This window comes from Oncorhynchus nerka, linkage group LG24 (assembly GCF_034236695.1).
Source record: "Oncorhynchus nerka isolate Pitt River linkage group LG24, Oner_Uvic_2.0, whole genome shotgun sequence".
NCBI classification, from domain to species: domain Eukaryota; kingdom Metazoa; phylum Chordata; class Actinopteri; order Salmoniformes; family Salmonidae; genus Oncorhynchus; species Oncorhynchus nerka.
This window is the reverse complement of record NC_088419.1, coordinates 73,058,045-73,080,406: the sequence shown is the minus strand read 5'-3', so window position 1 is coordinate 73,080,406 and position 22,362 is coordinate 73,058,045. Positions and strand designations below refer to the sequence as shown.

The 22,362-nt window shown below is 40.9% G+C and overlaps 1 protein-coding gene across 2 annotated transcripts in view; it reads right to left on the bottom strand.

Moving 5' to 3' along the window:
* LOC115108566 (volume-regulated anion channel subunit LRRC8C-like) overlaps positions 1-22,362 on the bottom strand; it is a 32,744-nt gene that overhangs the window by 5,717 nt on the left and 4,665 nt on the right. The window contains exons 2-5 of one of the 2 annotated variants that reach the window (XM_029633069.2): positions 8,207-8,349; positions 2,610-2,984; positions 1,842-2,440; positions 1,111-1,432 (exon numbers count right to left, since the gene is read on the bottom strand). In XM_029633069.2, coding sequence (XP_029488929.2) covers positions 1,111-1,432; positions 1,842-2,440; positions 2,610-2,984; positions 8,207-8,344 — 1,434 coding nt within the window. In that variant the 5' untranslated portion in view covers positions 8,345-8,349. Of the gene's footprint in view, positions 1-1,110; positions 1,433-1,841; positions 2,441-2,609; positions 2,985-7,173; positions 7,229-8,206; positions 8,350-22,362 lie in introns of those variants that run through there. The other variant, XM_065009137.1, reaches the window with a different exon arrangement.

Sequence of the window (22,362 nt, the reverse complement as noted above, 5' to 3'; positions counted from 1 at the left end):
ACTGCAAAAAATGTGGCAAAGCAATTCACTTTTTTTTGTGCCGAATACAAAGTGTTAAGTTTGGGGCAAATCCAATGCAAGACATTACTGAGTACCAATCTCCATGTTTTCAAGCATAGCGGTGGCTGGATCATTTTATGGGTATGCTTGTAATCGTTAAAGACTGGGGAGTTTTTCAGGATAAAAAACAAAAACAGAATGGAGCTAAGCACAGGCAAAATCATAGAGGAAAACCTGGTTCAGTCTGCTTTCCACCAGTCACTGGAAGACTAATTTACCTTTCGCAGGACAATAACCGAAAACACAAGGCCAAATCTACATTGTAGTTGCTTACCAAGAAGACAGTGAACGTTCATCAGTGGCCCAGTTACAGTTTTGACTTAAATCTGCTTACAAATCAAAGTGGTTAACTAACATCGATCAACAACCAATTTGTCAGAGCTTGAATTTTGAAAAGAATAATTGGCAAAAAAAGAAAATCTTTACAAATGTTAGAATTTTTTATTCTATCACGTATTTCTTGTAGACCGTTGACAAAATATGACAATTAAATCCATTTTAATCCCACTTTGTAACAACAAAATGTGGAAAATGACAAGGGGTGTGAATAACTTTTGAAGGCTCTATAACTAGGCCTAGGACCTCTAGACGAAGCGAGTGCATCTATATTCATAGGCTAGTAATGTCATCAAAAACACTAGAGTAAATACTACAGTAATGTCATCAAAAACACTAGAGTAAATACTACAGTAATGTCATCAAAAACACTAGAGTAAATACTACAGTAATGTCATCAAAAACACTACAGTAAATACTACAGTAATGTCATCAAAAACACTACAGTAAATACTACAGTAATGTCATCAAAAACACTACAGTAAATACTACAGTAATGTCATCAAAAACACTACAGAAAATACTACAGTAATGTCATCAAAAACACTACAGTCCGCAAAACACTACAGAAATTACTATAGTATATACTACATGATAAACTGGGTGGTTTGAGCCGGAATGCTGACCCACATACTGTACGAGACAAAAACAGAATACAAAGTCAAGAGAAATAAAAAAACATGCCACACCAAATTCACTACCAGAAAAGCATACCTTGAGTTTCTCCTTGAGGAAGGAAGTGGCTGTGGTGTGGATCTTTAAGCAACACTGATACAGAGACAGCTCCTGGAGGTTTTCCAGCTGGGCGATGGAAGCTGGGATGGTTACATTGTTGATGATCTCTAGCTTCAGGGATTGGAGCTCTGTCACCTCGAAGATGGTGTCTGGGAGCCCAGACAGCATGAACAGCTGCAGCTCCAGTCTGTCATTGTGGTTGGTCAGCAGTCTCTGACGCAGCTTATCTGGCGTCCATTCATGGTTCAGGTTCAGCTGTTTCAGTTTGTTCTCGCTGACCTCAGACAGGAACACTGCGAACCTGAGAGAGAGACCGAAAGAGAGAATAAGAAGATTACTTTATTGTCCAAAAAACAATGTAAAATGATGTGCAATGGAAACTTTTATTCTGCTTTATTCAAATCAAAATCATATTTGTCACATGCGCTGAATAAAACAAGTGTAGACCTTAGCATGAAATGCTTACTTACAAGCCCTTAACCAACAATGCAGAGTATTTAAAAAGTAAGTTTGAAAAATGTGCTAAATAAGCTAAAGGAAAAATAGTAACACAATAACGCCTTCGAAGGGTTGGAGCAGAGGGCAGCTATGCATTAGCACATGAATGGTTTATTTTATAACTGGAGGCATTACATACTTATCAATAACAACAAAGAGCTGAATCACTTGAAAGAATTTACAATTGTCTAATTTAAGAAAATGTTTTGCACCTCTTAGAATACAGTGGATCATACTGGTCGATCATGTGCAGCATGAAGGCGAAGTCATTCTTCACGTCTGGGATGTCATCGATTCCCGTTTCTTGCCTCACGTATTCAAAGGAGTACTCCTTCAGTGAGCGGTAGAAGAGCCAATAGGAAGTGTAGAGGCAGGTGAATCCGTACACAGCCACGAAGCACAGGTAACAGTACGACAACTTAGAGAACAGGTGGGCCATGGTGTGATTACAGGAGAAATGCTTATATCCCGTCATGTCCTGTATGTCCACACTGCACTTCACTGTGATCTGCACCTCAGAGACTAAAGCACTGTTATATGCGATGATGAGGAGGAACTTGAACACTTTGAGAACAGTCTGGCGAACATACATAACATAGAGGATGTCCCCCTCTTCTACGTGCAGGCGGAACTTCTTCACCTTCTCAAATAGAGCTTTGGCCTGTTCTCCTTCCTTCTTATCCAGGGCGCTGGCTGTGGGCTTGTCCACTACGATCTTCTCTGGAATGGATTTGAGGGACTGGGTCTTCTCCAGGTTGTCCAGGTTCCCCTCTACAGACACATTGAGGATCGCCCTACTCTTCTTGATGTCCTTGAATCAATTCATGAATGAATGGATTAATGCATTTTATTTCAAAGATATACAATATAGATCGGCTGTTTTCCGGGATACAGATTGAGCCTAGTCCTGGACAAAACATAATTTTACACATGCACACACCCACACACAGTAAATACATACAAACACATACCAACAATACCTTCTCCTCTGGGTTCTCTCCAGACACCTCAGACAGAGCTCTAGTAGTCCAGGGGGAGTCAAAGCACTTTCCCAAGATGGAGATGAAATGCTCTATCTTAGAGCTGGAGCCTGGGAACTTGAACCAGAAATTGCTACACACCATGAAGATGAGGGTGTGTATGAGGACTAGGTAAGGGAAGTACTTGGCGTACCAGTGCAGAGCTTTCTCATAGCACATCTGGTTGATGAAGCTATACTGCTGGAAGTCCAGGTTAGTTTTCCGGCCCATCATCTCGTGCACATCCGGCTGCACAGCAGTTTTATTTGGTAAGAGTATTGTTTGGTTGTAGATGGTCATTTTTTGGGGAAGGCAGATGATTTTGTCCTGCCTCACCTGAAAGAAGACAAACAACAAACAATAACTCCGTAAACCAAAATTGTTTCTGTGAAAGTTCCAAGAACATTCGTTAGGTCACGACAAATGTTCTCATAACACACAAACTGTCCAGTTGTGCTGATGATTATACAATGTTTGAATGTATTTAACCCTCTGTTTCCCATCATGTCCTTGTCGGAGATTGTTTGTATGTTTGTGTATTATGTATTGGTGCGCGACAGGCTCTTGTCCCCACTTTTATTTATCTTGTAATTTTGGTTATGGAGTTTTGTTAAGTCTATTAAACAACTCCATTTATACCAAGTTCGATTCTCCTGCGCATGACTTCCCTGCCACCTACACACACGCTATTACAGAATCTCCGACCGGGACATGATGGGAAACAGAGGGTTAAATATACATGTAATTCATGGGATTGGAACCAGGTGTGAAGGAAGACAAGACAAAACCAATGGAAAATGAAAAATGTATCAGTGATGGCTAGAAGATCGGTGATGTCGACCGCCGAACACCGCCCGAACAAGGAGAGGGACCGACTTCGGCAGAAGTCGTGACAATAACTATGCACTCTCCTCAAACAATTGCATGGTATTCTTTCATTGTAATAGCTGCTGTAAATTAGACAGTGCAGTTAGATGAACACAATTTAAAGCTTTCTACCCATATCAGATACTGTATGTCTATGTCCTGGGAAATGTTCTTGTTAATTACAAACTCATGATAATCACATTAGACTACGTTAGCTCAACCGTCCAGTGGAGGGGACACCAATCCCATAGAGGAAGATAAATAGGTTACATGGGCCTATATATTTTAAATCATATTGAAATAGATTCTACAGTATGTTCAATCAATTGAGTTCTATTTTGACAATAGGCTACGGTCTGTCATTTATGACTCAGTGTATTGCATGTGTAACATGTGCACAAGGATGTCCCCGATCGGTAATTTAGCGCATTCTTATTGGGTAAGCATTATAAGCCGCCTCGATATTTGAAGCCATATGTGGTAATATCTCTAGGAGCTGATCCGTCATCAGTATTGCAGCGTAAATCCCATGTTATGGTACAATTTGAATGGAGTGAGCTGATCCGAGAGCAGCGCTGCTTTTCTTTTGATTTTATCAGTATTGACACATGGTCTAACGACACATTTAGCGAACATTCTCTCTATGTGGTGTTTGGGAAACGCATTTGACATCTTTAGCTGTTGTAGGAATGATGCATCGTTAAAAACACTCGTAAGCCTAAGTTCCATTGTTATCAGGAAACCAGGCCATGTCTCATTTTCTGCTCTGACGTCACTGGTAGAGATGTGACTCAGACAGGAAATAACCAATTAGTGCTTTAGCCAACCGCAGACTGAAGAGGGAGACACTCACTCTAATGCAATACTGTACCAAAAAATTCATTTGTTATGCTTTGACCTGCCATTGCATCTTTTATAAACACTTACAGCATATAGATATTTTTTTCTATTGAGATCATAGATGAATCATGGACCCAAGTTGTGGTGATGTAATTATAGTGAGAAAAAACAAATTTAATTGTTTTCTTCTTCAGCTTCGAAAGGTTTTACATAGATCCAGATCAGTGACGTGGTTTATGGGACAGAGGAAATTAGCCTCATGGTTGTGCTGCAGCAGTACAGGGCAGGAAAGGAGAAACACAGTCAGGCCTGCTGAGTATAATCTCTGGAGAGAGGAGCAGCAGAATTATTTCTCTCCATATATACTCTCTCTCTCTCAATCTCTCATCTTGCTCACTTTCTCTCACTCTCACTATCCCTTTCCCTCTCACTCTCTCCCCTCTCTTACTCTCACTCATTCTCCTGCTCTGTCTCTCTCTGCCCTCCCCCCTTCTCTCCCTATATGTGGTAGCTAGCGTGTAGAGCTATTCATTGGCTTCTCTCTGTTAAAATGTCCCTTGGTTCTGCCAATCTAAACTCGGACACACAGTCCCATAAAGGCAGGAAATGTATTAATTAGAGTCTTATTTGACAAGGCTGCAGTTCACCAATATAAACTAATGGAAGTTATCACATGGGTGGTGTTTTGACAAACTGGTCCCAGGCAGTGGTGTAAAGTCATTGTTTTTGGAGTATCTGTACTTTTTATATTTTTGTACTTTTTCTCCACTACATTCCAAATAAAATAATGTACTTTCTACTCCATACATTTTTCTTGACACCCAAAAATACTCGTTACATTTTGAATGCTTAGCAGGACATGAAAATAGTGTAATTCACGCACTTAAAGAGAAAATACCTGGTCATCCTTACTGCATCTGATCTGGTGGACTCACTAAACACGAATGCTTTGTGTGTAAATTATGTCTGAGTGTTGGAGTGTGCCCCTGGCTGACAGTAAATAAAAATTTAAATTGTGTCTGGTTTGCTTAATATAAGGGATTTAAAATGGTTTATACTTTTGATACTTAAGCATATTTCAGCAATTACATTTACTTCTGATACTTAAGTATATTTAAAACCAAATGCTTTTTTACTTTTACTCAAGTAGGATTTTACTGGGTGACTTTCAGAGGAGCCTCTTAGAGAAGAAGTTACAGGTCTGTGAGAGACAGAAATCTTGTTTGTTTGTAGGTGACCAAATACTTATTTTCCACCTTAATTTGCAAATAAATCCATTAAAAATCCTACAATGTGATTTTCTGGATTTTTTTCCCCTCATTTTGTCTGTCATAGTTGAAGTGTACCTATGATCAAAATTACAGACCTCTCTCATCTTTTTAAGTGGGAGAACTTGCACAATTGGTGGCTGACTAAATACTTTTTTGCCCCACTGTAGATGGAGCCCCTATGGGCACTGGTCAAAAGTAAGTCACTACTTAGGGAATAGGGTTAATTTGGGATGCAGCCCAGAATCGGCAGATCGAGCTCCACCATCTCCAATTGATCAGAGTGGTGAAGAGAAGTAACAGGTTATGGGCAGCTGGAATCATGACTACATCCCAAATGGCCTCCTATTCTGTATTTATTGCATTACTTTTGACCAGTGCACTATAGGGAATAGGGTGCCATTTTGGACAAATCCCATTTGTTTATGAAGAGGGGGTGGGGCAGGCGAGGTGCCATTTTTGGTGCGCGGTGCAGTGTGTGTTTCCCATGTGTTCCCCATGTGTTTATGAAGAGGAGGTGGGGCAGGTGGTGGGGGCCATGTTTGGTGCACGGTGTGGTCTGTGTGTGTTTCTGTGTGTTTGTTTGTGGAGTGCAGAAATTTCTTCCCCTTCCGCTGGTAAACTCCAGCCAGACTGCTGCTTATATGAACCTAACCTCCTCCCCAGGCTTGAATTGATGGGAAGTTTTTTTTTTTTATTACAAAAAAATGAAAATCACCCATCAAAATGAATGTTCTATCACAGCATACATACTATTTTTGCAGTGCCCAATTTATTTTTAGTTCGGGGATATAAAGTTTATATTTGAAAACGTTCTGAAATTCCCAAACTCACTTCCTTGTTTAGCACATTACTTGCTATGCTCGCACATTGAAATCAACAAAGAGGGGGAGGTTCTAGATGGTGCTGGAGTGAAAGATCAGCCAATTAAAACCTGCAGATGTTTTTTCCAGGCCTTCCATTGACTGCCATTTAAGTCCCTTTCTGAGGCGCTCTGAAACCAGATGTCTCGCCAGAGAGAGCCCGCTGGTGGGTGAGATTAACATGAACCCAACATTGGGTTGTTTGTCGCTGCAGGACCGGCCACAATAAAAGGTCTAGAGCTGTCACCCTAATTACTTCTTATTTACCATTTATTTTAATATCTGCTGTTCAGCAAGTCACTTTAAGACTTGATTTAAGCATTTCAACATATCTCGAATTATAGCTAGTTGGTACTAGCAGATGAAGTATACATAATATATGCTATAAAAACATGACTGTACTATACACAGAACATAAGGCAGACTATATGAACTACAAGAGTTAAACTTAAAATTACATAATTACAACCAGAAATCTGAAACATAACTTCAACCAGTTTTGACTTCTGGGTATAGGCGTATGCTACAAAATGTTTAGAATGTGTATGCACCTCATAGAAACAATTGCTTGTTCATAAATACTTTATTGGAAGAGATTTTGAAGCTGTCTGATGCTACTGACCTGTAGGGTGCATCCGAACACTCCGATCATTAGCATGACCACAGAGAGGTAGTCTGTGCACTAACCTGTAGGGTGCATCCGAACACTCCGATCATTAACATGACCACAGAGAGGTAGTCTGTGCACTAACCTGTAGGGTGCATCCGAACACTCCGATCATTAGCATGACCACAGAGGTAGTCTGTGCACTAACCTGTAGGGTGCATCCGAACACTCCGATCATTAGCATGACCACAGAGAGGTAGTTTGTGCACTAACCTGTAGGGTGCATCCGAACACTCCGATCATTAACATGACCACAGAGAGGTAGTCTGTGCACTAACCTGTAGGGTGCATCCGAACACTCCGATCATTAGCATGACCACAGAGGTAGTCTGTGCACTAACCTGTAGGGTGCATCCGAACACTCCGATCATTAGCATGACCACAGAGAGGTAGTTTGTGCACTAACCTGTAGGGTGCATCCGAACACTCCGATCATTAACATGACCACAGAGAGGTAGTCTGTGCACTAACCTGTAGGGTGCATCCGAACACTCCGATCATTAGCATGACCACAGAGAGGTAGTCTGTGCACTAACCTGTAGGGTGCATCCGAACACTCCGATCATTAGCATGACCACAGAGGTAGTCTGTGCACTAACCTGTAGGGTGCATCCGAACACTCCGATCATTAGCATGACCACAGAGAGGTAGTCTGTGCACTAACCTGTAGGGTGCATCCGAACACTCCGATCATTAACATGACCACAGAGAGGTAGTCTGTGCACTAACCTGTAGGGTGCATCCGAACACTCCGATCATTAACATGACCACAGAGCGGTAGTCTGTGCACTAACCTGTAGGGTGCATCCGAACACTCCGATCATTAGCATGACCACAGAGAGGTAGTCTGTGCACTAACCTGTAGGTGCATCCGAACACTCCGATCATTAACATGACCACAGAGAGGTAGTCTGTGCACTAACCTGTAGGGTGCATCCGAACACTCCGATCATTAACATGACCACAGAGCGGTAGTCTGTGCACTAACCTGTAGGGTGCATCCGAACACTCCGATCATTAGCATGACCACAGAGAGGTAGTCTGTGCACTAACCTGTAGGGTGCATCCGAACACTCCGATCATTAACATGACCACAGAGAGGTAGTCTGTGAACACATCCCACCAGGGCTTCAGAACCCGGAACTGTGGCTGCTGCTCTGAGAACTGCCGGAACTCCGTCACAGGAATCATGGCTCCTGCTGGGACAGAGCTGACATTTGGATTGCTTGCAAACAATGCATTTGTAAATAAACAATGTATAGCTTAAAAATATGTTTAGTCCTTGCGTGCCAGTTATTACAACCATTCATTTGTGGTGATATTTCTCCATCCTCATCCCTTTGCTTTGGAGCAAACCAAGTAGCAGGGCAGATTTTATTCCCCAACAAATTAAGGATTTTGCCTTTAAGCCTCCATTTAAATCCCCTTGTCACTTTCCTTGAGGATTCTGACCTATACTTTCAATATTGTCACGTATACTCCCTCTCCAGCCTCTAGGTCATCAGGCTGCTGATTATCCCGCACACCTGTCACCATCGTCATGTGCACCAGCGCCTCATGACACAACTGGACTCCATCACCTCCTTGATTATCTTCCCTGTATCTGTCACTCCGCTTGGTTCTTTTCTCAGGTGTTATTGACTCTGTTTCATGTCGGTGCGTTGTTTGAGTTTGGCGTGTAGTGTTTTGTTTATTTTTTTAAACACTCACTCCCGGTACTTGCTTCCCGACTCTCAGCGCACTCGTTACAAATATGGCCAGCTTCCAGACTAGTTTGATAACGTTAAAGATTTGACTGTACAACAACCACACTCAATAAACTGGTGTGATGTATCAATAAACTGAGGCATGATAAAAGCAACATGCATGCCTTGCCCACCTGAGGAGCTGTCTTTTCCTGTGTTTAGGGGTGCCAAATCCACTTGTCAGTTCAATCTTGCTGGATTGATTACTATGATTTTACTCCTGCGACTCTTTCATACTTTTATTTGTGACTGTGGTTTTTCCCCCGGTAACATTACGACCTCAGAAATGTTTAAGTAATGATCTGTCAAAAACACCCCGGTAATGGCTGAAATGGGTTTCATGGAATACATTGGCTTAAAGTTGAATCTATAAGAACGCCAAAGCTTAGTCTAAGATTTAACACACCGTCTCGACACTTACTGTACATCACAAGAAAGAGAAGAAATAACTTTATTTTGATGGGTGTTCATTTGTGTAATTGAAAATAGGTACAATTTAATACAGTTGATACAGTTGGTCTAGAAATTAGACAGAGCAAGTGTTTGGTAGTTGCAGCCAGGGACTTAGTGAAAGGGTAAATGCCATTTATGCCCCTTTTTATTTGTGAAATTTCATTTACTCGCCTTTTTATTGAGTTTATTATTGTTTACCCACATATTATTGCATTCCCGAGCATTTATCTATGGTCAGAACGCTAATATTATTGATCTGAGTTCTAATTATGTCTGCCTCTGCAAACGAATGGAATCATGATTACGTTATGCTTGTTATACTACAGCGACTGAAATGACTGCAACACTCAGAGCTGCAGTTAGTTTGAGTGTGTGGCAAGGAATAAGTTAGCCTTAAATATTTCAAAAATTAAAAGTATTGTATTTGGAACAATACACTCACTAAACCCTAAACCTCAACTAAATATTGTAAAAAATAATGTGGAAATTGAGCAAGTTGAGATGACTAAACTGCTTGGAGTAACACTAGATTGTAAACTGTCATGGTCAAAACATATTGATGCAGTAGTAGCTAAGATGGGGAGAAGTCTGTCTATAATAAAGTGATGCTCTGCCTTCTTAACAACACTAGGTCCTATAGGCCCTAGTTTGTCGCACCTTGACTACTGTTCAGTCATGTGGTCAGGTGCCACAAAAAAGGACTTAGGAAAATTGCAATTGGCTCAGAACAGGGCAGCACGGCTGGCCCTTGGATGTACACAGAGATCTAATATTAATAATATGCATGTCAATCCCTCCTGGCTGAAAGTGGAGGAGAGATTGACTTCATCACTACTTTTATTTATGAGAGATCTTGACATGTTGAATGCACCGAGCTGTCTGTCTAAACGACTGGCACACAGCTCGGACACCCACAAGAGGTCTCTTCACAGTCCCCAAGTCCAGAACAGACTATGGGAGGCACACAGTACTACATAGAGCCATGACTACATGGAACTCCATTCCATATCATGTAACTGACGCAAGCAGTAAAATTAGATTTTTTTAAAACACATAAAAAACACCTTATGGAACAGCGGGAACTGTGAAGCAACACAAACATTGGCACAGACACACACACACACAAATATACGATAAGATACGCACTACACATACACCTGGGTTTAGTACTGTACATATGTGGTAGTGGTAGAGTAGGGGCCTGAGGGCACACAGTCTGTTGTGAAATCGGTGAATGTATTGTAATGTTATAAACTGCCTTAATTTTCCTGGACCATAGGAAGAGTAATGGAGATCCATAGTAAATACAACTGCAAATGTTTGCCTGATACCCCCAGATTTGCATTGTTAGCAGCGCATTCATTCACCAACAGAAAACTGCCCACGGCACAGGCCGAGACGTGAAACAAACTACCTCAGCCCAGGCCAAAGCTGGCAAAATGTCCATCGACTCCTGCCTTGTCAACAGACATCCCTCAAACAAACCAAAATAAACGATATTTCAGTCAGGTGGCTAGCTAGCTAACATTAGCTATAACTAGCTGGCTAGAAGGAAGAAGTTAGAACCTAACATTAAAAGGAGCCTGACCTAAGCAGGAGCAGTTGACTGAAATTAAGATAGCTATAATCTTAACAAAAGACAGGATAAATAAATCCTCATAACAGAATACATTTGCTTTACTATCCAGGTTTCCATCCAATCGTTTTATGCGAGTAAAGTACATTCCGGATTTAAAAAAATGTAATGACATGTCTGATGGAAACAGTACATTTTTGTTAAACTTTACAGATTGTTGACAAAACAAAATAGCCAGACAAGGTAGTATCTTTTTGTCTGGGTAAAATTAATTATGCGAGAAATGCTTTTAATGTGCAAATATTGATATAATAACCATCATATCGAAGTAAACTTAGAGTCATGTGATGACGTGTGGTCCTCCCACCCCGAGAAGTCTTATAAGGCTAAAGATTAAAAAAGTTATGATAAACTTAACAAGGTGGTGAAAGTGCTAGGTGATGAGCTAGATGCTCCTGTCCAATAAACATTGAGGGTCTTATTCTGGTGACATGATCATCGATGCTTGGCTGCCATTTGACATATATATATATATATATTTTTATCAAATCAAATTTTATTTGTCACATGCGCCAAATACAACAGGTAGACCTTAGTGAAATGCTTCCTTACGAGCCCCTAACCAACAATGCAGTTTAAAAACAGAGAGAAATAAAAGTAACAAGTAATTAAAGAGCAGCAGTAAAATAACAATAGCGAGACTATATACAGGGGGGTACCGGTACCGGTTAGTCGAGGTAATTGAAGTAATATGTACATGTAGGTAGAGTTATTAAAGTAACTCTGCATAGATGATAACAGAAAGCAGCAATGGTGTAAAGGGGGGGGGGGGCAATGCAAATAGTCTGGGTAGCCATTTGATTAGATGTTCAGGAGTGGCTTGGGGGTAGAAGCTGTTTAGAAGCCTCCTGGACCTAGGCTTGGCACTCCGGTACCGCTTGCCGTGCGGTAACAGAGAGAACTGTCTATGACTAGGGTGGCTGGAGTCTTTGAAAATATCCTTCCTCTGACACCACCGTTATAGAGGTCCTGGACGGTAGGAAACTTTGTCCCAGTAATGTACTGGGCCGTACGCACTACCCTCTGTAGTGCCTTGCGGTTGGAGGCTGAGCAGTTGCCATACCAGGCAGTGATGAAATCAGTCAAGATGCTCTCGATGGTGCATCTGTAGAACCTTTTGAGGATATGAGGACCCATGCCAAATCTTTCCAGTCTCATGAGGGGGAATAGGTTTTGTCATACCCTCTTCACGACTGTCTTGGTGTGATTGGATCATGTTAGTTTGTTGGTGATGTGGACACCAAGGAACTTGAAGCTCTCAACCTGCTCCACTACAGCCCCGTAGCATGCTCTGTCCTCTTTTTCCTGTAGTCCTCTTTTTCCTTCCACTCCTGCGTTGTCTTGGCTGTGTGCTTAGGATTGTCCTGTTCGAAGGTGAACCTTCGCCCCAGTCTGACGTCCTGAGTGCTCTGAGTACCCAGTCCCTGCCACTGAAAAACATCCCCACAGCATGATGTTGCCAACACCATGTTTCACGATAGGGATGGTGCCAAGTTTCCTCCAGATGTGATGCTTGGCATTCAGGCCAAAGTGTTTCATCTTGGCTTCATCAGACCAGGGAATCTTGTTTCTCATAGTCTGATAATCCTTTAGGTGACTTTTGGCAAACACCAAGAGTGCTGTCATGTGCCTTTTACTGACGAGTTGCTTCCGTCTGGGCACTCTACCATAAAGGCCTTATTGGTGGAGATGGTTGTCCTTCGAGAAGATTCTCCCATCTCCACAGAGGAACTCTGGAGCTCTCTCAGTGACCATCAGGTTCTTGGTCACCTCCCTGACCAAGGCCCTTCTCCCCTGATTGCTCAGTTTGGCCAGGCGGCCAGCTCTAGAGTCTTGGTGGTTCCAAACAAATTTGTTTTAAGAATGATGGAGGCCACTGTTTTCTCAGGGACTTTCAATGCTGCAGAATCGTTTTGGAAACCTTCACCAGATCTGTGCCTCGACACAATCCTGTCTCTGAGCTCTATGGACAATGTTACTTGGTTTTTGCTCTGCCATGCACTGTCAACTGTGGGACCTTATATAGACAGGTGTGTGCCTTTCCAAATCATGTCCAATCAATTCTATATACCACAGGTGGACTCCAATCAAGTTGTAGGAACATCTCAAGGATGATGAATGGAAACAGCATGCACCTGAGCTCAATTTCGAGTCTCATAGCAAAGGGTCTTACTTATGCAAGCATTTCTTTAAAAAAATGGTTTTGCTTTGTCATTATCAGGTAGTGTGTAGATTGATGAGAAAAAATATATTCAATACATTTTATAATAAGGCTGCACCATAACAAAATGGGGAAAATGTCAAGGTGTCTGAATACTTTCCGAATGCATTGTTTATGGAACAATTTCTGGCTCATTTTTCCAAAGACCAGCATGAAACTCTTTCTAAAGACTGTTGACATCTAGTGGAATCCCTAGGAACTGCAATCTGGGAGGATTTCGCCTTATAATAAAAGTGACAGCCATTGAAAACAGTGGCAGGCTGAATTTTTTTATATTTTTAGATGGTTTGTCCTCGGGGATTTGCCTGCCATATCAGTTATGTTATACTCACAGACACTGGAAACTTTAGTGTTTTCTATCCAAATCTACCAATTATACGCATATCCTAGCCTCTGGGCCTGAGTAACAGGCAGTTTACTTTGGGCAAGCTTTTCATCCGGACGTGAAAATACTGCCCCCTACCCAAGAGAGGTTAACAAGAAATTTGTGGAGTGGTTGAAAAACGAGTTTTAAATTACTCCCACCTAAGTGTATGTAAACCTCCGACTTCAACTGTAGGTACAATCGTCCCAGCGCCTCTGTTAGAAGGTGTGCCAATACCAGTAGGAGACGGATGCACAGAAAACATTTTATTTCACACACACACCAACATAGCAAGAGGGGACTGGTAATAGTGGTAGTGCTGGTGGTATCTGTAATAGAACATAAGATAGAGAGTATGCATGTAGAATAGGCATAGAGAAAGATATAGGCCTCTGGTGACCAAAAGGCAATTTTAGCATAAGCAGCGCCATTGAGGGCGTCCACCATTTTAAAATTGTCAAAGAAGTCAACTGGGTTGGGATTCCTATGGGTTGTAGCCTCATTGGCGCTTCCCATGCTGTCACAAATGCTATAATGGTACAGATATAAAGATGAGTTCTATATTTTAAACATAACACTCAATATTAACAATATAGCAGTGGGCTAGCACGTTAGGCCAGGGGCTTGTAAACTAGGTACAGTACAAGGCATACAGGGAAGCTACAATTAGCAAGGCTAACAGCGATGGCTACCAGGAAAAAGAGCTACCATTGACCAAAGGACTAAGACGGCACACAGAATGGCAATATACAATAGCAGATAGCTTAGGGCCAGTATGCTATGTGACTATGCTAAGTAAACAACAAAAGGCCACGAGGCAGCCATCACAACACAGCAGCCATCTTGAGGCCTATATGATCAAGCCTGGGGTGTATTCATTCTGCCAATTCTGTTGCAAAATGTTTCTTAAGCGGAAGCAAGCAGAATGAAACGGGGATGGACCTACCTGAATTTGTCCGATATAAACTCGTTTGGCTTTGTTTGCTTCCATTTGGTTCTTAAACGGTAAACGATTCCCATAATGACTACACCCCCGTAGACCTACTGGCTGGCCTAAACATAAACAAGCAGTTTTCAATACACCCACACCCAGCAAAGTCCACTTACTATATCATGGACGCACGCACTAACACTAGCGTGTGTTGTCAAGAGTCCAGGGCTCTGGAAAAAGGTCAGTTGGGTGTGTCCCAGCTGTTGGTGTGCAGGGCAGAGGTTTATAAGAGAGCTCCTCACTCTGCCACTGCTTGCTGAAGACTGAGAGAAAGTGGCAGGAATTGGGTATCTGTGACCCCAGATGACTGGCTGTGATTGGCTGACCCCACAGTTGAATAAGGCAACCCTAGCAACCTGGCCTGGCAACAGAGGTGTGAAGTGCAAGTTTATGGCCCCTTATAGGCTCCAGTGGGAGTGGGGGGCCTACTTTGTGCAGTTAGAAGTCCCAAAGTTGTGCCTCTTTGTCCCAGTTTTTCTCTCTCTCTCAATTCAATTCAATTCAAGGGCTTTATTGGCATGGGAAACATGTGTTAACATTGCCAAAGCAAGTGAAGTAGATAATATATAAAGTGAATATATAAAGTGAAATAAACAATAAAAATTAACAGTAAACATTACACATACAGAAGTTTCAAAACAATAAAGACATTACAAATGTCATATTATATATATATATATATATATATACAGTGTTTTAACAATGTACAAATGGTAAAGGACACAAGATAAAATAAATAAGCATAAATATGGGTTGTATTTACAAAGGTGTGTGTTCTTCACTGGTTGCCCTTTTCTCGTGGCAACAATTCACAAATCTTGCTGCTGTGATGGCACACTGTGGAATTTCACCCAGTAGATATGGGAGTTTTTCAAAATTGGATTTGTTTTCGATTCTTTGTGGATCTGTGTAATCTGAGGGAAATATGTCTCTCTAATATGGTCATACATTGCGCAGGAGGTTAGGAAGTGCAGCTCAGTTTCCACCTCATTTTGTGGGCAGTGAGCACATAGCCTGTCTTCTCTTGAGAGCCATGTCTGCCTACGGCGGCCTTTCTCAATAGCAAGGCTATGCTCACTGAGCCTGTACATAGTCAAAGCTTTCCTTAATTTTGGGTCAGTCACAGTGGTCAGGTATTCTGCCGCTGTGTACTCTCTGTGTAGGGCCAAATAGCATTCTAGTTTGCTCTGTTTTTTTGTTAATTCTTTCCAATGAGTCAAGTAATTATCTTTTTGTTTTCTCATGATTTGGTTGGGTCTAATTGTGCTGCTGTCCTGGGGCTCTGTAGGGTATGTTTGTGTTCAGAGGTGAATTTATCAAACCTATTGCGGTGAAAAAACTTTTTTGTTGTTAGGAGCTCTACTCAAACAATAGCATGGCACTTTTATTCCCGCGGTAATAGGTACTGTAAATTGGACAGTGCAGTTATATTACCAAGAATGTAAGCTTTCAGACGATTTAAGACACTTCTATGTACAGACATTTGTTGTTACTCTAAAATCTGCGATCTTGACATAACACGCTGAATGATTTACAACCGTCCCGTGACGGGACGCCGATCCTTAATTAAGTATGATGCTACAAGCTTGGCACAGCAGATAATCTTGTTTTTCATGGTCTGAGAGTCCTTTAGGTGCTTTTTGGCAAACTCCAAGCGGCCTGTCATGTGCCTTTCACTGAGGAGTGGCATCCGTCTGGCCACTCTACCATAAAGCCCTGATTGGTGGAGTGCTGCAGAATGGTTGTCCTTCTGGAAGGTTCTCTAATCTCAAAATAATGGCGGCCACTGTTTTCTTGGGGACCTTACTTTAAGGAGCAGTTCTCTCTTTGTGGGTCTAACCCCAAGAAGTTCTGGAAAGCGGTTAAAGACCTGGAGAATAAACCCTCCTCCGCACAGCTGCCCATGTCCCTTAATGTTGATGATGTGGTTGTTACTGACGAGAAGCACATGGCTGAGCACTTTAATCACCACTTCATTAAGTCAGGATTCCTATTTGACTCAGCCATGCCTCCTTGCCCGTCCAACATTTCCTCATCTCCAACCCCTTCTAATGCGACTAGCCCCGGCGCTTCTCCCACTTTTTCCCCTGCCCACAACAAAGTTTCTCCCTGCAGGTGGTCACTGAGTCCGATGTACTGAAGGAGCTCCTGAAACTTGATCCCCAAAAAACATCTGCATCAGATGGTTTAGACCCTTTCTTCTTTAAGGTTGCTGCCCCTGTCATCTCCAAGCCTATCTTCAACCTTTTAAACCTGTCTCTCCTTTCTGGGGAGGTTCCCATTTCTTGGAAGGCAGCCACAGTTCGTCCTTTATTTAAAGTGGAAGATTAAGCTGATCCTAACTGTTATAGGCCTTCTATTTGGCCCTGTTTATCAAAAGTGTTGGAAAAACTTGTCAATAATCAACTGACTGGCTTTCTTGATGTTTATGTTATTCTCTCTGGTATGTAATCTGGTTTCCGCTCAGGTTATGGATGTGTCACTGCAACCTTAAAGGTCCTCAATGACGTTACCATTGCCCTTGATTCTAATCAATGTTGTGCTGCTATTTTTATTGACTTGGCCAAAGCTTCTGATATGGTAGACCATTCCATTCTTGTGGGCCAGCTAAGGAGTATTGGTGTCTCTGAGGGGTCTTTGGCCTGGTTTGCTAACTATTTATATCAAAGAGTGCAGTGTATAAAGTCAGAACATCTGCTGTCTCAGCCACTGCCTGTCGGCAAAGGGAGTACCCCAAGGCTCAATCCTAGGCCCCACACTCTTCTCAATTTACATCAACAGCATAGCTCAGGCAGTAGGAAGCTCTCTCATCCCTTTATATGCAGATGATAGTCTTATACTCAGCTGGCTCCTCCCCAGATTTTGTGTTAAACTCTCTACAACAAAACTTTCTTAGTGTCCAACAAGCTTTCTCTACCCTTTATCTTGTTCTGAACACCTCCAAAACAAAGGTCATGTGGTTTGGTAAGAAGAATGCCCCTCTCCCCACAGATGTGATTAATACATCTGAGGGTTTAGAGCTTGAGATAGTCACCTCATACAAGTACTTGTGAGTATGGTTAGATGGTACATTGTCCTTCTCTCAACACATTAAAGCTGCAGGCTAAAGTTAAATCTAGACTTGGATTCCTCTATTGTAATCACTCCTCTTTCACCCCAGCTGCCAAAATAACCCTAACTCAGATGACCATCCTACCCATGCTAGATTACGGAGACATAATCTATATGTAAAGGGTGAGGGTGCTCTCGAGCGGCTAAATGTTATTTACAATTCGGCCATCAGATTTTCCACCAACACTCCTTCTAGGACACATCACTGCAATCTATACTCCTCTGTATACACGTTGCAAGACCCACTGGTTGATGCTTACTAATAAAACCCTCTTAGGCCTCACTCCCCCTATCTGAGATATTTACTGCAGCCCTCATCCTCCACATACACCTGTTCTGCCAGTCACATTCTGTTAAAGGTCCCCAAACACACACATCCCTGGTTAGATCATCTTTTCAGTTCGATGCAGCTTGCGACTGGAATGAGCTGCAACTAAAACTCAAACTGGACAGTTTTATCTCAATCTTTTCATTCAAAGACTCAGCCATGGACACTCTTACTAACAGTTGTGGCTGCTTTGCATTATGTATTGTTATCTCTACCTTCTTGCCCTTTGTGCTGTTATCTGTGCCCAATAATGCTTGTACCATGTTGTACTGCTGCCATGTTGTGTTGTCATGTGTTGCTGCCTTGCTATGTTGTTGTCTTAGCTCTATCTTTATGTGGTCTTGTGTTGTCTCTCTTGTTGTGATGTGTGTTTTGTCCTATATTTTAATTTTATTTATATATACAACCATTCAAAAGTTTGGGGTCACTTAGAAATGGCCTTGTTTTCGAAAGAAAAGCACATTTTTTGTCCATTAAAATAACACCAAATTGATCCGATATACAGTGTAGACATTGTTAATGTTGGAAATTATTATTATAGCTGGAAACGGCTGATTTTTATGGAATATCTACATATGTGTACAGAGTCCCATTATCAGCAACCATCACTCCTGTTCCAATGACACGTTGTGTTAGCTAATCCACGTTTCTCATTTTAAAAGGCTAGTTGATCATTAGAAATTCCTTTTGCATTTATGTTAGCACAGCTGAAAACTGTTGTTCTGCTTAAAGAAGCAATAAAACTGTCCTTTTTTAGACTAGTTGAGTATCTGGAGCATCAGCACCTGTGGGTTCGATTACAGGCTCAAAATGGCTAGAAACAAAAAACTTTCTTCTGATACTCGTCAGTCTATTCTTGTTCTGAGAAATGACGGTGCAAGACATTGCCAATAAACTGAAGATCTCATACAACGCTGTGTACTACTCCCTTCACAGAACAGCGTAAACTGGGTCTAACCAGAATAGAAAGAGGAGTGGGAGGCCCCAGTGCACAACTGAGCAAGAGGACAATGAGGTATCTGTTTTTCTAAAAATCTGTTTTCACTTTGTCATTATGGGGTATTGTGTATAGATTGCTGAGGATTGTTTTTTACTTAATCCATTTTAGAATAGTCTGTAATGTAACAAAATGTGGAAAAAATATTAGAATAAACATTCTATTTCCATGATTCCAACAGTGAACCCATGTGTTTTCCTCTAAATCGTAAGTCAAATTGCAACATTTGGTTAAAAATAAGGCCCAGATTGCTTGCCCATATTGTGCAGCCCTATGTGGCAGTGTGGAAATTAATGAAAAGTATGACTTTTTTGGGGTTGAAGTTGAATTAAACAGTATAAAACAATCAGAATGGAGAAAGACCCATTGAAATCACTTAGAATGTATGTGTTGCTACCCTAGCGTCACGCACTGCTCATAAAGCAAATGTACAACTTTTATTATTAAAAAACATAAAATATCGTCATACTGTACATTTTTGGGAAAATACTGTGATATAATATTTTGGCCATATCGCCCAACCCTAATAGCATGTAAGCAACTGAAGAATTAACAGATTTATCATATTCTAGAAAGAAGATTAGCAAACTAGATGGTCATTGTTTGACAGTAATTTTCATTTTGTTCTTGAATGCTTCCATTTGAAATCAGGACAAAGAAAAACCATGATATTGGGGATTTTCACGAAATGTAATCCATAGAAGGGTCCTTTGGAGGAAGGATTGTTGACATATACACTAAGTGTACAAAATATTATCCATGACACAGACTGACCAGGTGAATCCAAGAGAAAGCCATGATCCCTTATTGATGCCACTTGTTAAATCCACTTCAATCAGTGTAGATGAAGGGTAGGAGACAGGATAAAGAAGGATTTATAAAGCCTTGATACAATTGAGACATTAATTGTGTATGTGTGCCATTCAGAGGGTGAACGGCCAAGACACAATATATAAATGCCTTTGAACGGGGAATGGTAGTAGGTGCCAGGTGCACCGGTTTGTGTCAAGAACTGCAACGCTGCTGTGTTTTTCATGCTCAACAGTTTCCCTTGTGTATCAAGAAGTGTCCACCACCCAAAGGATATCCAGCCAAATTGACACAACTGTTGGAAACATTGTCGTCAACATCGGCCAGCATCCCATTAATGCTAGAGCAAAATATTTTCGTACATCAAATAACACTAAAATTTTAGCACTTTCAAGCCCAAAAATTTGATATTTTTGTTATAGATGTTTCTATAAGCCAAAATATGAATTTATCTGTAGTGGGGATTTAGAGCATCCAGACCAGGCCTGGTCTAAGGGATGGCTTACTCTGGAGATTCCTTCAATATTTGTGTAATTACAAGACACTCTGAAACAGAGACCTTGGTCTCAGCATGACTCTGTTTTAAAATAAAGGTTCAATTAAAAACAGCTGCACTGTTTTAAATAGGCCACCATGCCAGTAAAAAACAATCATCTTTAACCAGGGTTGGTCAGCATACAACTGTGTCTGAAAGTCACAGACAGATTCGGAGTATTTCACTGTGGAGACTATACAGTACTACTAACATCTCGAATTGTACTTCACAATATTGAGTATGTTTACATGCAGAATAACAATTAGATGTTAAACTGATTGTAGCAGTAGGCCCAGTATTGAAATAGTCATGTTAACACCTTACCTTGCTTATCTTAATTGGCATAAGGTTAAAATTGAAGTAAGCATAAGCCGATTAAAACATCTAGTTTAGTTCTAAGCAATCTTTCAAATTATTAGGACATGTAAACAGCTTAATAGGCATTCCAGCTGTGTATTTGATCTACACATATGCCAGCACCGTTGGCAAAGCCTCCCTTTTATGAGTGAAGTGATTTCGGAAAAACTGAAAGCATGCATCTTAGAAATAGTTTTCACATACAAACCTTATATGTCCCAACTCAGAATCAAAAAGGTTTCGCAAAAATAACATGGTCACTGTGGTAGAATTTTTATTTTGATTGGCGATGTTCTGAATTCATTGAAAGTCCCATCAGGTAGCCTGATTTTTATTATATGAATTATATTAATCTGACAATCCACAATAATCATGTTATTATGTGTTTGCTCATTGTTTCTTTGAAGAGTTCATGAGTAAAAGGACCACCAAGTTAAGGAGTAAAAGGACTACCAACTTTACCCATTTCATGTAAAAAATAAAATAATGTAAAACTGCTAATGGGTTAACTATAGCTACTTGAATATAACGTTGAATCTCCCTTTCTCTTAAAATCAATGTATTAAGATGATTTGACGTTCATTTATTTTTTCACAGTTATTGTCCATGGATGCCGGTTACACTATAATATGACAATTGTGCCAGCGCTAGATCACACCCAGTCCCCAGTCAGTCCCCAGGATAACACATCCTGTTCAATATCGGTTCATTAGTTATTCATTAGGACCAGGGAAAAACACTGTAGAAAATATTAGTCTCTAGGGTCCCTTTGAGAGAATAGTGGAGTGAACTTGTAACAATAGGTCTTAAATGTTAACAATAATGCAATAACGTCAGACTTACGTAGGACAAATCTTTTAACAATAACTTGTACAATGGAAACCGGAAATATATTATAAGCTACAACTGGTAAATATTATTCAACTGCATAATGCAAACTGCTGAGCCTATTTTCTGATCTTAAAGCAGACTGTTATCCTTGGTCAACTTCAAAACACATACTATGAATGGTCTTTCCCAAAAAACAACAACCATAAACCATCCCCTCTGGACAGGATATTGACAAACTCAAAGGTGTTAGTATTAGGCTATACAGTATAAGGCTAATCTATGGTGTGAATTCTCTGCCTCGCAAAAATAGACACTCATTCTGCTAACCAGTTAATCATATACTCTGTGAAGCCATGGGGTGGAGAAGCAGAGGGGTAGGGAAATGGGGAATAGGTGATATCATTATCCACTAGAGTAATCCCCACCACTTTCATATTTCTACCCTTTTAACAAAATAATATAGGCTAAGTGTGAGCAGTCAACTAATTGAGTTATGTGGTATATGCTAAACTCAATATCAGCACTCTTTAGTAGCAGTACCAGAGTGCAGAAGGCTCAGGTTACATGGGCTATAGACAGTAAAAATCTTTATATTTCTTAAAATAACATAGTCTCTGTGGTAGAACGTTTATTTCGATTTCCCCATCAAGTAGCCTATTTCAGATGTGTCCATGTAAACAGGATTATTAGGTCAATTGCTGTTCTTGCAACGGAGGTAAACATTAAAATCAAACTATCAAATTAATCTGACTATTCACAACAATCGTATTATTGTGTGCATGTAACTACTTATTCTAACGAAATATGCGCTATGTAAACAACATGGACCT